The sequence below is a fragment of the Halictus rubicundus genome, chromosome 10 (genome assembly GCF_050948215.1).
Source record: "Halictus rubicundus isolate RS-2024b chromosome 10, iyHalRubi1_principal, whole genome shotgun sequence".
NCBI lineage: Eukaryota > Metazoa > Arthropoda > Insecta > Hymenoptera > Halictidae > Halictus > Halictus rubicundus.
Genome location: NC_135158.1, coordinates 12,446,187 through 12,463,434, shown reverse-complemented (window position 1 = coordinate 12,463,434; position 17,248 = coordinate 12,446,187). Strand labels below are relative to the sequence as shown.

At 40.8% G+C, this 17,248-nt stretch overlaps 5 protein-coding genes and 1 long non-coding RNA gene across 13 annotated transcripts; 2 read left to right on the top strand and 4 right to left on the bottom strand.

Moving 5' to 3' along the window:
- Positions 1-235: 235 nt before the first annotated feature.
- On the top strand, positions 236-8,455 carry LOC143358117 (spermine oxidase). Of its 3 annotated transcripts, XM_076795021.1 has the most exons (13): positions 236-259; positions 550-731; positions 1,118-1,379; positions 3,429-3,642; positions 3,761-3,991; positions 4,270-4,401; positions 4,484-4,683; positions 4,830-4,953; positions 5,014-5,120; positions 6,017-6,195; positions 6,439-6,896; positions 7,077-7,829; positions 8,154-8,455. In XM_076795021.1, exons 2-13 carry the CDS (start codon positions 584-586, stop codon positions 8,280-8,282), a joined length of 2,937 nt encoding a protein of 978 aa, XP_076651136.1. In that variant the 5' UTR covers positions 236-259; positions 550-583; the 3' UTR covers positions 8,283-8,455. The 3 variants fall into 3 exon arrangements, with proteins under 3 accessions (XP_076651136.1, XP_076651137.1, XP_076651138.1); XM_076795022.1 differs by lacking the exon at positions 236-259 and having other exon boundaries at positions 296-731; XM_076795023.1 differs by lacking the exons at positions 236-259; positions 550-731 and adding an exon at positions 1,444-1,513 and having other exon boundaries at positions 1,255-1,379.
- Positions 1,373-3,343, bottom strand: LOC143358131 (uncharacterized). Its single transcript, XM_076795047.1, has 7 exons — positions 2,919-3,343; positions 2,527-2,770; positions 2,252-2,447; positions 2,081-2,175; positions 1,838-2,020; positions 1,599-1,768; positions 1,373-1,524 (listed from the first exon to the last, which is right to left on the bottom strand). Exons 1-7 carry the CDS (start codon positions 2,930-2,932, stop codon positions 1,392-1,394), a joined length of 1,035 nt encoding a protein of 344 aa, XP_076651162.1. The 5' UTR covers positions 2,933-3,343; the 3' UTR covers positions 1,373-1,391.
- LOC143358122 (spermine oxidase) lies at positions 8,395-11,504 on the bottom strand. The gene is made up of 8 exons (XM_076795029.1): positions 11,286-11,504; positions 10,785-11,040; positions 10,123-10,330; positions 9,830-10,066; positions 9,397-9,528; positions 8,892-9,091; positions 8,694-8,814; positions 8,395-8,628 (listed from the first exon to the last, which is right to left on the bottom strand). The coding sequence occupies exons 1-8, from the start codon at positions 11,494-11,496 to the stop codon at positions 8,497-8,499; spliced, it is 1,497 nt and encodes a 498-aa protein (XP_076651144.1). The 5' UTR covers positions 11,497-11,504; the 3' UTR covers positions 8,395-8,496.
- A 207-nt stretch (positions 11,505-11,711) lies between these two features.
- Positions 11,712-15,216, top strand: LOC143358123 (trypsin). 5 transcript variants are annotated; one of them, XM_076795034.1, is made up of 6 exons: positions 11,712-11,912; positions 12,640-12,765; positions 12,951-13,385; positions 13,467-13,731; positions 13,824-14,068; positions 14,287-15,216. In XM_076795034.1, exons 2-6 carry the CDS (start codon positions 12,687-12,689, stop codon positions 14,619-14,621), a joined length of 1,359 nt encoding a protein of 452 aa, XP_076651149.1. In that variant the 5' UTR covers positions 11,712-11,912; positions 12,640-12,686; the 3' UTR covers positions 14,622-15,216. The 5 variants fall into 5 exon arrangements, with proteins under 5 accessions (XP_076651149.1, XP_076651147.1, XP_076651148.1 ...); XM_076795032.1 differs by having other exon boundaries at positions 12,486-12,765; XM_076795033.1 differs by having other exon boundaries at positions 11,712-12,765; positions 14,287-14,670; positions 14,789-15,216.
- LOC143358137 (uncharacterized) lies at positions 13,200-13,854 on the bottom strand. The gene is made up of 3 exons (XR_013082927.1): positions 13,724-13,854; positions 13,437-13,630; positions 13,200-13,337 (listed from the first exon to the last, which is right to left on the bottom strand). It is a non-coding gene; the product is annotated as an uncharacterized LOC143358137 (long non-coding RNA).
- On the bottom strand, positions 14,870-17,188 carry LOC143358130 (palmitoyltransferase ZDHHC16A). 2 transcript variants are annotated; one of them, XM_076795045.1, is made up of 6 exons: positions 16,755-17,188; positions 16,545-16,692; positions 16,117-16,426; positions 15,621-15,811; positions 15,238-15,548; positions 14,870-15,151 (listed from the first exon to the last, which is right to left on the bottom strand). In XM_076795045.1, the coding sequence occupies exons 1-6, from the start codon at positions 16,811-16,813 to the stop codon at positions 15,061-15,063; spliced, it is 1,110 nt and encodes a 369-aa protein (XP_076651160.1). In that variant the 5' UTR covers positions 16,814-17,188; the 3' UTR covers positions 14,870-15,060. The 2 variants fall into 2 exon arrangements, with proteins under 2 accessions (XP_076651160.1, XP_076651161.1); XM_076795046.1 differs by having other exon boundaries at positions 16,117-16,433; positions 16,755-17,186.
- Between the last annotated feature and the right edge of the window lie 60 nt (positions 17,189-17,248).

Genomic DNA, 17,248 nt, shown 5'->3' with positions numbered 1-17,248 from the left:
ATCGTCAGTCGATGTATATTTAGACTGATTCGATTCTCGATGACACAGTGAATCGAATGAAATTGTTCGAGTCGAGTTATATTATTAATTTAAAATTTGTTATTGTCAGGTGATTGACAGCTTTGAGTATCGTAAGAAGGTGAAATTAAAAAATACTTGTAATTGAAATGTACATTATATAGCTTCTAGTATTTTCTAAGAGATCTGCCCGGTTTCGAACAATGTTCGCACGAATCGAACGAACACGAATTAAAGAAAAGTAAAATAATCTGTCAATCAAACAAATTGTAGATAAATGATAATAGATACAAAGTTACAAACAGCGATAATCGTATCTTCGTGATCTTTCAAAGGCTATATATCACGTATATACCCGATCATCTCATTGGGTGATATGACAAACAATACTATTACGTATTGCGTGATAGTACGTCTCGTGTCGTAGTACGATGATCACAATACAGTTATCTGAGTATTTCTTGTTGTACAAACATTATTTATAAAGACTTTATGCGTGAACATCGACCAAACGACGAAACCTTCCCACAGTCTCTTCCTTTGTTGGAAAACGTCAAAACGAACAATGATTAACGGACCTAAAATTATTATTGTCGGTGCCGGGGCTGCTGGAATTGCTGCGGCCGCTAGATTGTTAGAGAAAGGCTTAGAAAACATAACAATTTTGGAAGGAAACAATCGAATCGGTGGCAGAATACACACTGTAGAATTTTGTAAGTTAAATTGCATATCTCACGTATAAATAATTATTGAAATAGATCGAGATTTTTACGAGGAACTTCTCAACTGTATTTTTTTATCATTTGAGATTGCTTTTAGTGATATCACTAAATAGACTGCGGATTTTATGCATTTATGATGGATTTCAAAATATTGTTTGTATTATTATTGACTTACTAATGCAATTAGGAAAAGAATTGATATATGTAGCTTCAATATTTTCCAATGAATGCAGAAAGATTTTATTTTGCACAAAAATCCACAGTCTAGTTATCGCTTTGTTATTTCTCTAAAAATGAGCAAAAAATATTTTTCAATTTTTTTAAGCTGACAGGGTTGCGTACTCCCTTGATTAACTGTAAATTATTGTTTCTTCCAGCTGACAATGTTGTAGAATTAGGAGCACAATGGGTTCATGGTGAGAAGGGAAATGTTGTTTTTGATCTTGCGTCACAGGAAAACTTGCTGGATTCGTCGAGATGTTTCAACGATATCGATGCACACGTCTTTGTTACCGCGAAGGGTACAATAATACCGCAGGAAGAGGCCTCAGAGACATTCAAAATATATCACGATATATCTGAGAATATAACGGAGGAAATAAACAATGCAAGTTCGTACGGGGAATATTTTGTAAAACAGTAAGTAAAACTTTATTTTGAATGTTTTTGTAGAAGAATATTACTGATGAATGTGTCGATGCAGCTCTCTTTAAACCATGCTTGGAAAATTGGATGCAAATTTGCTCTTAGAATTGTATGAACTTCATTATCAGGTACTATACATCTAAACAGAAACATATTCATTATATCTGCAATAATATATCGATGTATAAAGGTAAAGAACACTGAAGAGCACACCTCACACGAAAATTGACGCATACATTTTTTACATATTCAAGCTTCATTAAGGAGTATATATATTTGATATATTTGCTATCTAATTTATTCTGATCTTCGCTATATATCTTTGTATGATTGTGTATCCTTTCCAGATAGCCTTTGGTTAGTATCGGTATGATAAAATTCACCTGGATAGAATTAAAGAAAATGAGCAACTTAACGAGTATATTAGTTACAGATAAACAGAGTCACTTTACTTGTTCAAAACAATTGTCTATAAACTCTTCCGCTTTACTGTATACATGTCTTTCCTGTTCTTGAAGGATTAGTACTCCAATCTTAGCCTGATGAGATCTAAACAGTTTGGATATATATTCTACTGTTCCTAGACCATCTTCTGCAAACGTTAACATAACTATACACCCCAACGAATGTTTTTTCTGTCAACAAAAAAGTCCACATTTTTATCTGCACTCGAACTCACTGGATTCTCTTTATACCTTCTGAGCTCCAGTTTGCATTTGTTGTACACTTTCCAATGGAGTTAAAATCAAAGGAGCCCTTGGAATACTTTTAGTCATCAGTATAGTAGAATCTGCGCGAATATAAATTTTTCCAATTATTCAGAGAACGTGAAATCATTTAGATTTCTGAGACGATGATTGGAGTACCAGAAACCGGAGTTTCCTGTTGAACAGCATCCAACAAGTTGGAAATGTTGTCCTTTATCTGATTGATCACATCGAACCGATGCATTTGCTGCAGGGCACTCAGGATCTTGTCTATAGTTGCTCCGTCATGTTGCACATAAGCTAACAGTACATAATAAGTAGGGTCCTGCAGACCTTTGAAGGCGTAATCTATGCACTGCGACGAAACAGGTCATTAGACAAAACAACCGAATCACATTCCTAACTAAACTCGTTAACATGGCACAGATGCATACACGTATTTGCTCTATTGTCAGGCCCATGTGCGTTGCAAATTCCTGCCAGCCACTGTACGGCTTTCCTGTGGCAGTAGAACTCAGCAGCAAGCATAATTTCTGCAATGTTGGTCGCCCAACCTGTTCGAACAAATGGGATGCATGGATTCGGCATGTGGCTCTTTGAATATTTAATGCAACGGTGTCTAAATTCGGTGGACCATCAACTTCGTTCCTCAACTTTTCTAACTCTGGATCAACATGGCTGAAAATCGTATATGGATATTGCAAACAAAGTCTTATCTGTGTTTTTAACAGGCATTCTTATCTACTTTTTTCGAGGAGAGTTAATCCATATTTGAGTTGTATTTTTCCTGGGATATATTCGATCAGGAATTAAGACAGAGTCTTACCTTTTGGCAAACATGATAAACAATCGGCGGGAGGACAAAATATGTTTTGATACTGTCTCTCTTTGGGTGTAACGCGACACAGTATTCGCGTCTGTATAATTGGAAACATATATAAGCGTATATACAGTTTACACTGCAATAGGAGAACGCTGCGAAGAATTATACAAAATGCTCCCTATATTCCAAGAAGCTGCGAGCTTTACGTCACACGTATGCACGCCCGCATCTTTAATCAACTCGACAATCCAGTTGCAACACATCTACTATAGCTTCCCCACCACTATTTACATCAAGGTCGATGACTCAACGCGTTCTGGTTTCGTCACTAGAATTCAAAATCTGCGAAATTCTGCGTTCATTCAACTGCGCGAAGTTAAAAGCTCCTCAAATTTTACAATTCAATGTTTCAAAGATAAATTGTCTTAAAATATAAAAAACAGAAATGGTGTCCGGTTTATTTGCAATTTAAACGCGATTCAACTAATAATAATAAGAACTCTCTCGTTTCAGATTTTATAAGAATTTTGAGGAGAATCCATTTACTACTCGAGACAGGGCCGAGCAGCTTTTGGACTGGATGCAAAAATTTGATAATTCCATTCAATGCAGCGATTCTTGGTTCGACGTTTCTGCAAAGGGGATTACAGAGTACTGGACATGCGAGGGAGATGCTGTACTTAATTGGAAATACCATGGCTACAAAACGCTGTTCGATTTGTTATCTGTACGTCCTATTTTTCAATTATCTCTGAACGCGAATGTCTCGAGATTAACAAAATAAAATAAACTTAGATTCTGTCTATAGGAAAGACACTTTGTACATTTTACCGATTTTTCCGCAGAGACTATCGAACACGAAACACATATTGCCCATAATGGAGAAAGTAGAGTTCAATAAGGACGTTTGTAACGTTGATTATACATCCAGTAACAATATAATTGTGAAGACAAAGGATGGCGCAAAGTACACGGCATCTCACGTTATATTCACTCCTTCTCTCGGTGTTCTGAAGGAGAAGCAAGCTACAATGTTCACGCCGAGTTTGCCTGAGTCCAAGCAACTAGCGATAAAGGCACGGTAAAAGTGTGTCACTAGTTGCATACATTAAGGGGCTACATACATCTTGAAGCCGCGAAAAATAGTAACTTCTATAGTTTTATCCGAAACAAATAAAGAAAGTTTTTGTCGTAGCCGTTCTTAAAAATGACTTTTCGGAAAATGCCAGCTAGTTTAAGTCCGAGTTTTTCGATCTTTTTATCCACGAAGGTGTATGTAGCCCCTTGAAAGTGTCTGTAACACTTGATTACATTTTACATTTACCATAAAGTTAACACGCAATGCATTGTCTAGGGTCTGAACATTGGAACCGTGAACAAAATCTTCCTCGAATTCCCGCACAGATGGTGGCCAGAGGATTGCGCTGGCTTTAGTTTAATATGGTCCAAGGAGGACAAGAAAGAGTTTCTCGAGTCCCACGGAGAAGTAAAGTTGCATTTAATGTAACTGTGTGCGTTTTGCTATTGTCCCGCGAGTGTATTAAATTTGAATTTGATATGTGACTTAGGAATGCGAATGGCTGTGCGATGTTTTTGTATTTGTCGCGGTAGACTATCAGTCCCGGATATTATCCACCTGGATCTCCGGCAAGTATGCGAGACACATGGAGGTGCTCTCCGACGACGAAGTGTCCGAGGGATTATGGTGTTTGTTGAAAACGTTTCTAGACAAAACGTACAATATCCCACGATTTGAGAAAATGATTAGGTAATAATTTACGACCGGACTGCGAACTATTGTTTTTTTTTGTTTTTTTTTTGATCGACGTAAAAAGTTTTGCATAAAGATCCGCAGTCTATTTATGACATATTTGTTAATGCGGGAACACAGGTACAGGCGTTCTTTGTTTGTAGATCGTCATGGTATAACGATGAACATTTCCGTGGGTGCTATAGCTTTAGAAGTATCACGACTGAAAAATTAAACGTGGAGGCCAAAGATTTAGCGAAGCCGATCCTCTCAGCTGATGGCAAACCTGTACGTACGTCTGACGATTTTGTACTTGCACAGCGAATTAATTATCATAATTGTTTCTAGAGCGTTTTATTTGCTGGAGAAGCGACACACGATCATTATTATTCGACCGTGCACGGAGCTGTTGAAACGGGGTTCAGGGAAGCGAACAGAATAATCGACTTCCATAGGTAAATTCGGAACCGTTTTGATCAACAATTAATTGTTAAGGCTTATTCAGAATCACTAGCTGTTGCGTAGACTAGTACAGATTTTCTCGATCACTCGTTTTAGTTGTGATAAAGGATTTTTAATTGCAAGTAATGATTCTGCGGATGATTAAACGATAAGCAACACCGAGGTAATGTCGTTGTGCGTTATTTGCATTCGCAGCGTTAGTTTGATCATCCTAATTTTCATTATACGTTAATTTGCGAATCATATCTTTTATCACACACGATTCATTCAGTTTGCTTTAACGTTATAGGGCTGAAACATTACATACAAATAATATACATGTACATAGTGTTCACGATCATCAGCAGTCATTTATACTTAACTAATCTTCCACTTTCTTTCCTAACAAGGCGAGATATTATTATTGATTAGCTTGCTTTTTCTCAGGCGATTAAAGTCACAGCTCTAGCCAGAGCCACATGTCTCTTCCTAAAGGATGATGGTAAACCATAAACTCACTTGATGCTTTGCAACATCCGAGCAAGGGTCAATGGCTTCTTATACATGCACTTTTTATCATTTCCAATAAACAGCGTTAGGTCGTGAGTGAACTCTATCGACGTGCCAAATTACTTTTTATATTCTCTTTATTTTATTTCTTTAAGGGACACAACTTAAACCGGGTACACGTCTTTGTTGAATATTTATAAACATATATGTAGATATCGTTAATCAAGAGAAATATTTTCTGTTATTTTATTGTTGTTATTTCTTTTTTCAATTGTTATATTATATACACGTATATCTGTATATATACACATATCTGTGCACATATATATTTACATGTACCAAACTTTTGCGTAATTGCAACCAAATGGTAATAAAAATACTCACAATTCAAATCATGTAGAACGTGTGGTTGGTTAAAGCAAGTAGTAAACAGCTTCGATAAAGTGGGGAGGATGTTGAATACCGGAAACGAAATAACGGAAAGAACAAAAGTTGTGATAGTAGGCGCGGGTATAGCGGGATTGGCTGCAGCGAGGACCTTGGAGGAAGCGAATTTCAAGGACTATCTGTTACTCGAAGGTAAATCGAGGCACATTGAATTTAACTCAAACTCCTGATGAAGAATCTTCTGTAATTGAAATGAAATTTGTAACTGCAAAGTAAATCGTAGCGCAAGTGGTTAAAGATAATAGTAATATATGAAAATTACCAAATACCGAAAGAAATTAATTTGTCAAAAATTGTAATTTAAAAATCTTAGAACCCGTCAACCTAGTGTTAAGAGTTGAAGGAAAATTAAATAATCAACAATTTATTTTGCAGCCGAGAATGAAATTGGTGGTCGGATACGAACGATCCCGTGGGGTCAGAGTTGGATAGAATGCGGCGCTCAATTTTTGCACGGCGATCAGAGCCCACTCGGAGAACTGTGCTACCGAAATGACCTAATCTCGGACATTGACTTCCGAGAGGGCCAAGGCATGTTCATGCGCAACACTGGCGTCCCGGTAGACGCGGCCTTAGTAGAAGAAATACGCGATCTCGTTCATAACACTCTAGAAGACTGCGAGAACGAAACGAAGTATCTCGAAAAAGGTTCTGAGAGTATGGGCAGAGTCCTCAAGAACGCACTGAACAATCACTTGCAGCAGAGGAACGATCCTCCGGCTGTGGCTAGCACAAAAGAGGAATTGTTGGACTGGCATCTCAGATTTCTTGTGATAGATAACGCGTGCTCAACGCTGAACGACTTGTCCACCAAATACTGGAGCAAGTTTAAGGTGAGAATTACAATGAGTTTCTGTGCCTCGCCTGTTGGTTGATTTCCCGGTATACATCTGTGTTTAAATGGTTGCAGTATGTACGGCGCTTAAAATACATACTTTCATATATATACACTGAAATTTTTAATGAAAAATATCAGGAAATGATATCGATGATCGAAATCCTGTATTTTTCAGTTTGTTGGAGGCTCCGAGAATCTCTTATTCAGGAATGGTTACCATAGCCTAACGAAAATCATGATGAACGGAATAAATAAGGAAAATCTACGACTGAACACCGCCGTGGATTCCATCGAATGGCACTGGGTGGTCGATAAGGATCTCGAGGCACCCGTTGTATTGAAGTTATCAGACAACACTCGGATCCTCTCCGACTGCGTGATAGTCACTAGCTCGCTCGGTTACTTGAAGGACAATTACAAGACCATGTTCGTGCCTGCTTTGCCGCAATCGTTCAGTCAGGTGATCGAGAATCTCGGGTTCGGTTTGATCAACAAAGTCTTTCTGGACTTCGGTGAAGCTTGGTGGAACGGCGACACGAAGGGATTCCAGTTCCTTTGGCCGGAGGGCAAGCCCGAGATCATGAACGGTACAACAGAGCCCTCGTGGATTAGGGATCTGACCGGATTCGACATTCTTCCGGATCGGGAAGGTGTTCTTCTGGGCTGGGTGGGTGGTCACGGGGCTCGCATAATCGAGACCTTGAGCGAGCAACAAGTAGCAGCCGACTGCGAGAATTTGCTGAAACAGTTTTTGAATCTCGACTCGATACCACCGGTGAAGAAATGCTTGAGGACTAAATGGAACTCGAATACGTACGCCAGGGGTAGCTACAGCTACATACCGACCAGGTGCGACGACAGTGGGATTACACCTGGGGCTCTGGCCGAGCCTATATGGAGCAAAGTCTCGGGCAATCGCGGCAATAAGGTGGGCAATTGAAAATCACGTATATGTATACAGCAGGAGCAAAGAACTGGCGGGCAGCGTGGAATATAGGAATGTCATTCCCATCATACTCTCTTTCTTACACGATTCGCTATTGTTTATATGATCATTGCACGCACACTTCGCGAGCACAAGTCAATCCCATTCGCTCTTTTCGCCGGTATTTTTTATGGTGAGACTAGTCGAAGGTGAAATCATAAATCATGCGGCCAGTAGCGAAGAAGTTCGTCACCTCTATTGTACGTAGCATGGTTGGTACTGTTCAACGCAGGATTTAAATGGCATTCCATGAATTTCATGTTTCAGGCGATGCCCACGGTGATGCTCGCCGGCGAAGCAACCAACGACAACTACTTCTCGACGACACACGGCGCCTACGACACCGGCGTGAAACAAGCTCAAATTTTTCTACGCCACCACGTATTTAGGTGTTAATCAAAAATACGTGCGACAGGTTCCTTGTATTAGACGTATACGCACACAACGCTAGCTTAAAAGGGAAAGTTATATTTGATACGGTACAGCGGTACCAGTTATTTTGCCGAAGTCAAGCGTGGCTCGTATATTTGTAAATATAATCAGCTATAATAATCATCTGGTTATTCTTATTTCTTTTACTCTATTCTCTCTTACTCTATCTCCTGTTACTTTATTCAGTTGTGCTGTCGGTTTTAGTGTACAGATTGATCAATCTCTCGGCCTCCCGCCATCCGGTTTCGATGGCACCGTGCACTGTTGCCGAATTTTTCGTAGCTGTAGCCTCCCCAGCGAATAGAACAATCTGTGAACAAGCAGTGAACAATTGAGTCTCCATGTACCAAAAGCTAGTCCAAGAGGAGAACCCACCGGTTTTCCATTTTTCATCACGGGCTCAGCTAGCTCCTTCGCACCCACGTTCGCTTTCGCCGATTCTAGGCTCGTGTAGCTGTACGTGCCTCGGAAGTGTTTATTTTGATGCCAGTTGCTCCTGCGGGCAAAAAAACGCGTGACCTCGAGATAAGCACCGAGAGAAAGAATGCTTCAGATAGCTGACGGAGATGGTACCTTATCATCGCCACTGGCTCGCTGACGTTATAAGACTTCGAGAAGAAGTTCTGCAAGATCTCTGTGACCTGCTCGAGAACCTCATCGTCAGTGTGATCGTCGATAAGACGCCCGCCCCTTCCGGAGACCCACAGCATCAGTAAACGGGGCTTATGCTCGACGATGTGGAAGGACATCGTGTAAGGGACCCACATTTGCGGCTGGAAAACGCAGCAGGATTTCGTGTAAAAACATTGCTTATCGTTTTACCTACCACTGTAGCCATTTAACCGTTTAACCCTTCAGGGACATCGACGTTGCACAATGTTACAGATGTTAATCATTAGACTGCGGATTTTTATGCAAAATATATGAGGGATGAAAATGTATCTGATGTGTACAGACGTCGTCCCCGGTGGGTTGACAACATTTCATTTCATTTTCATAACGCGCGAACGAGTACACTCGCACAATAGCAATTAATTGACCGTGTTATAGGAGGTCCTGCTGTAGATCTTATACGCACAGCATTGTCGAACATTTCCAGCTGATCTTCGGTCCACACGAGCTGCAACAGCTTGTTCTTGGCACCCTCCTCGTTGAACCAACTGTCGTTGAAGGCCAGGTGCACTTTACAAGCGTTTCCGTATCCTCGTGTCTAAGCAACGAATCACATTCAGTGGAAAGTCGTTAAAGTTGTTAACCCTTTGCACTCTAACTCGAAGACGAAACATTTCTTGCGACCTCGAATATTTCTATTCTACTTGTATAATTTTTTTAATTTTTATGAAACTGATCCTAAATGTCTTAGTTCTAATCCTAATAATTATAAATGCATAGATAACAAATTTAATAATACAAACAAACATTTTGAATAATGATATAGCAATTTTAGTGACGCCTCCGAGTGGTTATTCGATTGCTAGGGGTTAAGTATCTCTCGAGCGAGGAATATGTACTTTGATCGCCTTGATCTTCAAGTCCGAAAGTTGGGGGGTGAACAGCGTTTCATAGTCAGCTTTTAGCACTCCCAACGAAGGCGTCATGATTACATGGTCGGCGGTGTACTCGTTGCCGTCGTCCGTTGTCAATTTTACCGTACCGTCTTCGCTCGAATAGTCCACTTTGGTCACCTCTGCGTTCAGGATCGTTTTGTTCATCACCGGTAGTTCCTCCTCCGGGTTCGGGATCTTTTTCTGAGGAGAAACTGTTTGGTTCAGACCTGAGCGATCCTGAGTGTTACCGTACAAACCATCATTATGTCCAGAATAGTGCTGTAGCCGCGCGACTTCCAATTAATACCCCGGTCTCCTCGCAGCTCCTCATCGTAGTCCTCCATTGCAACATCGTACCAAGTGTCCCCTGGGTCGAGGCTCGTCAACATCAGATTCATGATCCACAGTAATTGCTCTTGCATTGTGTTGTTTAGTTCCGGATATTCGGCGAGGCGCTGTTTCGCTCTAACAATGCAAATTGAACGTGTGACGCGGTACCGCTAGTGGACACATAATGGAAAGGTCGTCTTTCAGAAGTCTTTAGAACCGTTCTAAAGATTTCCGGCTGATATTGTTCCATAGTGTTTCGTTTTAAAAATCAATGAACGTTTCGAGCACAGTTTAAATGCGCTCTCGAGCTAGGTATCCGCCGAAATAATAAGTTCTAACTATGAAAGAAAGAAGGGAGAGACCAATGTTTAGAAGATGATATCTGGGTCCAGTTTCAGCTAATTCTTTAACTCGGTTGTGCTTGTTGGTCGAGCTGTACATTTATAATAATCAGTCTCAATTTTTTCGTAAAAATATAATCTGTATGAACCTAGGCACGAACGTCTATATACTATTTTTAATGTCGTTTGTCTTCCAAGGGTTGAAGAACTTAGGGAAGAATTTGTAAATTCTTCAGCGATTCTCGTACCTGTCGGCCACGCATTCGCCGAAGGAAGCATTGCAATTTTTTATGGCCGGATCATCGTTGGTCTCCAGGTACTCTATGAAAATTTTGGTGATGTTTTCCACGAGACCAGGGTCAAGTTGTTCGCCGTTGGACATGAACATCTCGAATAGGTACGGATCCGAATGGTCTGTGAGGTTCAACGGGGCCGCCATATCGTATACCACGTTCTCTGTATCCCCATGGATCCATTGCGCTCCTTGATCAACCAGGTACTCATCTACAACAATTAAATTTAACTCATTTCTCTCATTAATACATAAACCCTATATTTATTATAGATAATAGGGAACGATGCCAGCAGTAAACAAAATATAAAGGGTCAGTCATCGAGATTTCAAAGTCATCAATGTCTTACAAAATTGTCTGCATCATCGTTTAAAAAAATATCAATGGTCTTGAAATCTTGTAAAAGATGAGCTTGAGAACGATGTCCTCGAGTTAGGTACTCTGTGAGATACTTACCGAACTTGACAGTCTTGACTCGACCGCCGATTCTGTCCTCAGCCTCCAGTATCAGGATATCCTCGATACCGTTCTGCAGCAGTTTAGTTGCAGCTGCAATTCCCGATGCACCCGCGCCGACGATCACCACCCTCGGCGAGCCTGTGTTGGCCTGAACCAGATTCAGGCTCGCGATTAGGCCGAAAAAAAGCAAGATCACATATCGGTACATGTTCGCAGAGCTGTAACGACTGACTCTGTGAACGCAGAGATTTATCGGTGGGATTTAATGGACAATCTCGTTTCACACGATTACCCCCCATCTTATATATAGTTCCGTGCTATTGTGCGAATTGTAATCTGCCTCTGTGTTAGGGATTAGAGCAATTGGTGCAGTATACCGACCGCATCATCAACCGGAGCGGCAGATAATCGAATTGCATAATTTTATCAATGGATCATTAGGTCGAGGGTAAGAACAGATGCGTTTTTCATCGCGATCGTACGCAATTTTCCCTTTTCCGCGTCGCTAAAATCAACGCCAGGACTTTGCGGAAATTCCGGTTTCTTTATGAAAAAAAAAATCCGCCGTTCTCGAGGTGCAAAGTGTAATCTTGCGGCTACGTGAATGAGCCGCATTGGCAACACGTAAGTTTTCTTTAATGATCTTCTCTTATTTGTACACGCAGCGCAGAGTATAGTTACATAATAACTCTGCCAGCGCTATTTTCAACTGTGCGACCAGGAAAAAATAATGTTGCTTGACCGTTAGGAAAATTCCTCTACCAACAGCTGATTAGCGATTACCATTTTTCTGTCCCGTCGTCGTCGATCGTGTCGAAACTGTTTACAAGTAGAAGTAGAATATTATACATTTTCTTATGTTTATATTTAGAATCTCGAAACTCGCGGGTACGAGTTTTAGGACTCGAAACTGCGACCGGTTTTTGTAAAAGAAAAAAGCGCTTGAAACATATCCTTCTGGACATAATTGCTGTCCGCCCCACTCCTATGCTGAAACGCGAACGAGAAATATTTTAGAAATGAAAGATAACCGTTTGTTTCGACTCTGAAATGAAACTCGTTGAATTCTATTTGGATTCGTAAGATTGTGTCGAGTTTGATCATATCCCTACTACCAACAAAGATACTTCGACGGCCAATTGAACGTTGTTTTGAAACGTGTTTACTCATCGGCGCTGGATCTATATGGATCGACAGGTCGGAGCAATCATGGTTTCCTGAAATTCAACTTTTCATCGATGAAATAAGATAGCCACCAGTCATGACTCAAACGGCCAACACACAAAGCGTTCGATTATCATCGTATCAATGGCAATGACGGGGACGATCCTTTTTCCTTTTTACATTCCAGCTGATTCCGGCCACAGGCAAAGATCTGTCTCGACCGGTATCGGCACGATGCCGCTGCGACTGAAAAACGTTCTCGCGATACTTTTGTTTATTTTCTTTGTGTCGGTGCTGGCTGCCAAAAACACAGGTAAATCATCTCGATATTAACATCCGCATGCACGCTTCGCATTTCGATCCGCTTTGCACGGCTTTGTAAATAATACGCCACGTGTATATATCCTGGATTGTGTACCGTTAAACGATCGATTCTTCTCCGCGTTCTCGTCGATCATTCCCCGTAGATATTAATAGATATGTCTATTCTTTTTTTAGGGAAATCAAAGAAAAAGAAACCTAACGAGAAATTGAGCAATAATTTTAGCAATAATCCGTTTCTTCAGAATACGCAACTAAACAATAGTAGTGGGGGGAACGTATTCCTCCAGGACCGTAACTCTACTATAAACTGGAATAACATTTTCCTATCGCCTGCTGTCACCCCGTCCCCTCCTAACAATGGTATGAGACAGGATCAGAAACCATCTGTAAATAACACCACAAAGACCGCAGAAGAGACTGACGGTGTTTATTTTCCTTCATACAGTACTAATCCCTTCCTTCAGTCTCTAAGCAACTCGGAGAAAAGTACTGCAACACCTTTTACCATTAACCCAGGTGGCAATGTAAGACCAACCAGTGACAATGTATCAGATAGGTTCTCTGGAGATTCAAATAAATATGGGAACTCGAGAAGAAAATCAGAAATCAGTGAGTGTTCCTGCGTGCTGAGAATAATAATCTATATTTTATGATACTGACTGGTCTTAATCTTCCAATTGCTTGTTTCAGTGTGCCAGGAGTATGGAAGACAGATCTCAGGCACAGCATCTGTGTTACACTTGGTTTCTAATCCAACGGTGGTCACAGTTTCCACTGAAACCTGTTCCGATGCAAACCAGCTTGTTATTGGAGGTGTTACTGCTACTCCTGGTGAATTCCCTCACCAGGTTTCCCTAGGCAGATTCAGTGAAGGAGTATACAAAAATCTCTGCGGTGGATCACTCATTGCACCGCAGTGGGTGCTCACTGCAGCTCATTGTACTTACGATCCAAGGTACCGTCTCATACTTTCTCTGTTGATTTAATTGTAAGTAGACTATGAATTTTCCTAACATTGTTATACGATTTTTGGTGTTTTTAAAAAAGCCCTTCAGACGTACGTATCGGTTTTCATGATCTACGAGACGAGAACCGCGGTATTTCGACAAAGGTGGACAAACTGGTACGACATCCTGGTTACAAGCCTCCTTCGATGTACGACGACATAGCTCTGGTGAAGTTGGACCGAGTAATTGGATTCAATAATAGCATCAGGCCCGCCTGCTTGTATCTACGGTACGACAGTGTGCCTGTGCAAGCGTGGGTTAGTGGCTGGGGTGTTACTGAATTTGGTAGGTCTAACATTTAAATATCTGGTCACTCCATCAAGCGGATAATTCTGGTTTTCCATCTTCAAACAATCGATTTTTCTTTTTTTGCATTTCCTTTAAGTATAAGTGTTGTAGATTGTAGAATATGTGTGCAAAAGTGAAACGAAATTCGCATTACTTAAGAGGTGATCTAATAATCTGTGCGCAAAGAATTCTTCCAAGTAGAAAAACGTTTGCAGGTGATGAAGAGGGAAGCAACACGCTGCAGAAAGCCGAGCTCAGGATTCTCGATAACATAAGATGCGCGATAAGGCACAAGCCATCGATACAGATACCATACGGGATCACGCCGAACATGATCTGCGCCGGAGATCCTGCTGGTGGTTGGTCCAAGGACTCTTGTCTAGGAGACTCGGGAGGCCCGTTGCAAATCATTCATCCAGATAACAAATGCCTCTTCCAAGTATTCGGCATCACCAGCTTTGGACAAGGTTGTGCGTTTGCTAACATGCCTGGAGTGTACACGAAGGTCTCGCATTACCTTAATTGGATAGAGGATATCGTTTGGCCGTGAGCTTGTATTCGCCTCATGAACGTACGCCTCGCTTTGCAAAGATAAAAAAGTTCGTTTATTTCTTTAGCAATCGACCCAATCGATCTCAACATTGAAAAGTTTAAAATACATTTAATAGTAAGATTGTTTCAATGTACATTGGAGAGAATGATATACGTTTCTTAGAGGTACGGTAAAGAGTACATCTTCGAGAACAGTGAAAATACTTTCCGAAATATTTTAAAAAGCGTTCAGTTGACATTGTTAAATTATTTTTATCCTCTTTTTCTCTTTCTCTCTCCCTGTTAGAACGAGAAAGAAAATTTGTTAAATGTACTGTGACGCTAAAACAATCGTAGCTTTGACTAGAAGTGTTTGAAATCTGCGGGAATAGCTTCTTCGTGACTTGTTAAAAGTAATAAATGCGAGTACCGCCGTGTGTTCGGCGCGAAAATTACACTCAAAATATCTTTGTATCGTGAATGGTCCTCCATGTAAGCGCATCCCCGTACGGGCCATGGTTCGACGGAAAAAGTATGTACCACCAGCTTCTATAATCAGGGAAGAAGCGGTAGCATTATTTATTGGATGATCGTATTAAACGTGATTTAATCAACGACGATGGTTTTTCATTTACCTGTCGACTATGCCTAAGAACAACTTCCAGTTCTGCATCGTACCGAAGTTGTACGGATTCTCGTAGACTTTCCCGAGCTTTTTATACTTCTCGGCTTCTGTAGTGTTGATACGCGCTTCTATACTCGTTTCTCCCTTAGTGATAAGGTTCCCGTGCCACCAAATTAACACTCCCAAGGCGGCGAAAGTCGGCACGCAAATTAACGCTGCGAAATTGATAAGTTGTCGCCTCCAATCCTTGGCTTTTACGTCGGCTGCCTGCTTAGCTATTTTCGCTATCTCCTCCTCGCTTAAATGATCCAAGGACTCGGACTGAAATCGATACCGGTACCGGCTATACTAATTCTGTTCGTTATAACGATCACAATGTTCTGCAGTAATTACCACAGGGATAATCTCCGAGTTATTGATCCGCACAGGATGGCCGTCCAATTCTGGATCTTGCGCGGGGAAGCATTCTTGATATGCTATTTCGACTCCAAACAGCATAATAAATATAATACCTAACACCATGAAAACCATGTACTGGAAGAAGTACCGGTGATTGTAATGGCCGACGCAGTTGTTCAGCCACGCTGTTTTTTCGCGAATCAAGGAATTTATTGAAAAGAAAATCGACAGTACAGTCTAATGTTTTATGGCGAAAGACTGTAGATGAACCATTTTGAAGATAGAAGTTGCACCAGTGACTTTAACACGTTCGCTACCAACATCACAGGTATGTGACATCCATTGCATTTAATCAAATATTTTAATGGAGAAGGGAAGCAGTAAAATAAATTCTGGTGGCGTACGTGTTAAGAATAAGTATGGAATTTTTTCTGTGCACCTACTAAAAATCTATTGGAGCGTTAATTTGATGTTTAATCTAGAAGGATACGACAGTGGTGGTCCATCTTGAGAATACACCTATTGCACACAGAACAGTGATGCGTTCTGGGTGGTTTTGGTTTAATGCATTTCTTACAAATGCTCACAGCCTCTGGAATAAGGCCACCTTCCGGTGGGAAACCAGCTGGGACATTAACGCCCATATAATAATGGAAACAGACATTCGCTAGCAACCAGTTTCCGACAATTAGGAGGATTATTGTCATCGCTGGACTCTTCTCCCACCAATATGGCAGACCGATGTAATAGGCAATGTACACGATGCACGCGGTTAAAAGGGTTACCATTACTACAAACACCTGTGAACTGCAAAGCATAGTAAATATATTACGACCGATACAGGATTCGTTTATAATTGCAGAGACCATAACAAACAATTTGTGCAGAAACTATATAAAGGATTATGAAAGTAATTACCGGTCCCAGACAGGCGACGAACATCTCCACGAACACAAACATCGGCTCTAAAAGTATATCACAGACGTAACTCCAGTTCAAGAAGTGGTTGTAAAACAAAGATTTCGTGATGATTTGAAGCTGCCGCCATTTCTGCTGCAAGTGTACTCTAAAATCGAAATGTTCGATCAAGAGATAAGAATCGTTTTTCGTTAAAAAACCGTGACTTACTTGACGGTGTTCGGAGTCTTCGTTATCGACCACTTTATCCGAACCATTTTGCTTAACATGTAGACCTGACTATCCTATAATTCTATTAGAAACTAAATAATTAATTGTTGCGAGATCTACCGCCCGATATCGTGTTCGACTTCACGTCCAGAAACTTCGTGTGGTCTCTCATGTAACCATGAACGTTTCTTTCCTTGCAGAACATTAGCTTGAAGTACTTTTCGACAGTTATCGGATAGAGTTGCTGACAACGGTTTTAATCGAACTTTAATTCCGGAAAACGAACTTGACAACACCAACACAGACACGTCTTGTAGATTGCTCCTGATTGCTCGCAAGGCTGCGCTCACATTGCAGCCAGTGCAGATAAACTGCAAGAATAAACACCTCGTGGTATTGAATGACCCTTGTCGACTGCTTTACCGACCTACATTTTCAAAACTGATTATAGCGACCTCTTCTTATGGTTAGGAGAATTGTGTTCTAAAAGGGTT

What these genes read in the sequence shown, in the direction of transcription:
- LOC143358117 (XM_076795021.1), top strand. Translation starts at nt 584, where the DNA reads ATGATTAACGGACCTAAAATTATTATTGTCGGTGCCGGGGCTGCTGGA. An exon ending in GGGGAATATTTTGTAAAACA is followed by an intron (nt 1,380 to 3,428) that starts GTAAGTAAAACT and finishes CTCTCGTTTCAG; the next exon opens with ATTTTATAAGAATTTTGAGG. An exon ending in TTCTCGAGTCCCACGGAGAA is followed by an intron (nt 4,402 to 4,483) that starts GTAAAGTTGCAT and finishes TATGTGACTTAG; the next exon opens with GAATGCGAATGGCTGTGCGA.
- LOC143358131 (XM_076795047.1), bottom strand. An exon ending in ACAGGAAACTCCGGTTTCTG is followed by an intron (nt 2,176 to 2,251) that starts GTACTCCAATCA and finishes ATATTCGCGCAG; the next exon opens with ATTCTACTATACTGATGACT. An exon ending in TGCAAACTGGAGCTCAGAAG is followed by an intron (nt 2,021 to 2,080) that starts GTATAAAGAGAA and finishes TTTTGTTGACAG; the next exon opens with AAAAAACATTCGTTGGGGTG.
- LOC143358122 (XM_076795029.1), bottom strand. Translation starts at nt 11,496, where the DNA reads ATGTACCGATATGTGATCTTGCTTTTTTTCGGCCTAATCGCGAGCCTG. An exon ending in AGTCAAGACTGTCAAGTTCG is followed by an intron (nt 11,041 to 11,285) that starts GTAAGTATCTCA and finishes TAATTGTTGTAG; the next exon opens with ATGAGTACCTGGTTGATCAA. An exon ending in GAGCCAGTGGCGATGATAAG is followed by an intron (nt 8,815 to 8,891) that starts GTACCATCTCCG and finishes TTTTGCCCGCAG; the next exon opens with GAGCAACTGGCATCAAAATA.
- LOC143358123 (XM_076795032.1), top strand. Translation starts at nt 12,597, where the DNA reads ATGGCAATGACGGGGACGATCCTTTTTCCTTTTTACATTCCAGCTGAT. An exon ending in GCTGGCTGCCAAAAACACAG is followed by an intron (nt 12,766 to 12,950) that starts GTAAATCATCTC and finishes TTCTTTTTTTAG; the next exon opens with GGAAATCAAAGAAAAAGAAA. An exon ending in CTGGGGTGTTACTGAATTTG is followed by an intron (nt 14,069 to 14,286) that starts GTAGGTCTAACA and finishes AAACGTTTGCAG; the next exon opens with GTGATGAAGAGGGAAGCAAC.
- LOC143358130 (XM_076795045.1), bottom strand. Translation starts at nt 16,813, where the DNA reads ATGTTAAGCAAAATGGTTCGGATAAAGTGGTCGATAACGAAGACTCCG. An exon ending in CAAGATGGACCACCACTGTC is followed by an intron (nt 15,812 to 16,116) that starts GTATCCTTCTAG and finishes GCGAAAAAACAG; the next exon opens with CGTGGCTGAACAACTGCGTC. An exon ending in ACTCGGAGATTATCCCTGTG is followed by an intron (nt 15,549 to 15,620) that starts GTAATTACTGCA and finishes TATCGATTTCAG; the next exon opens with TCCGAGTCCTTGGATCATTT.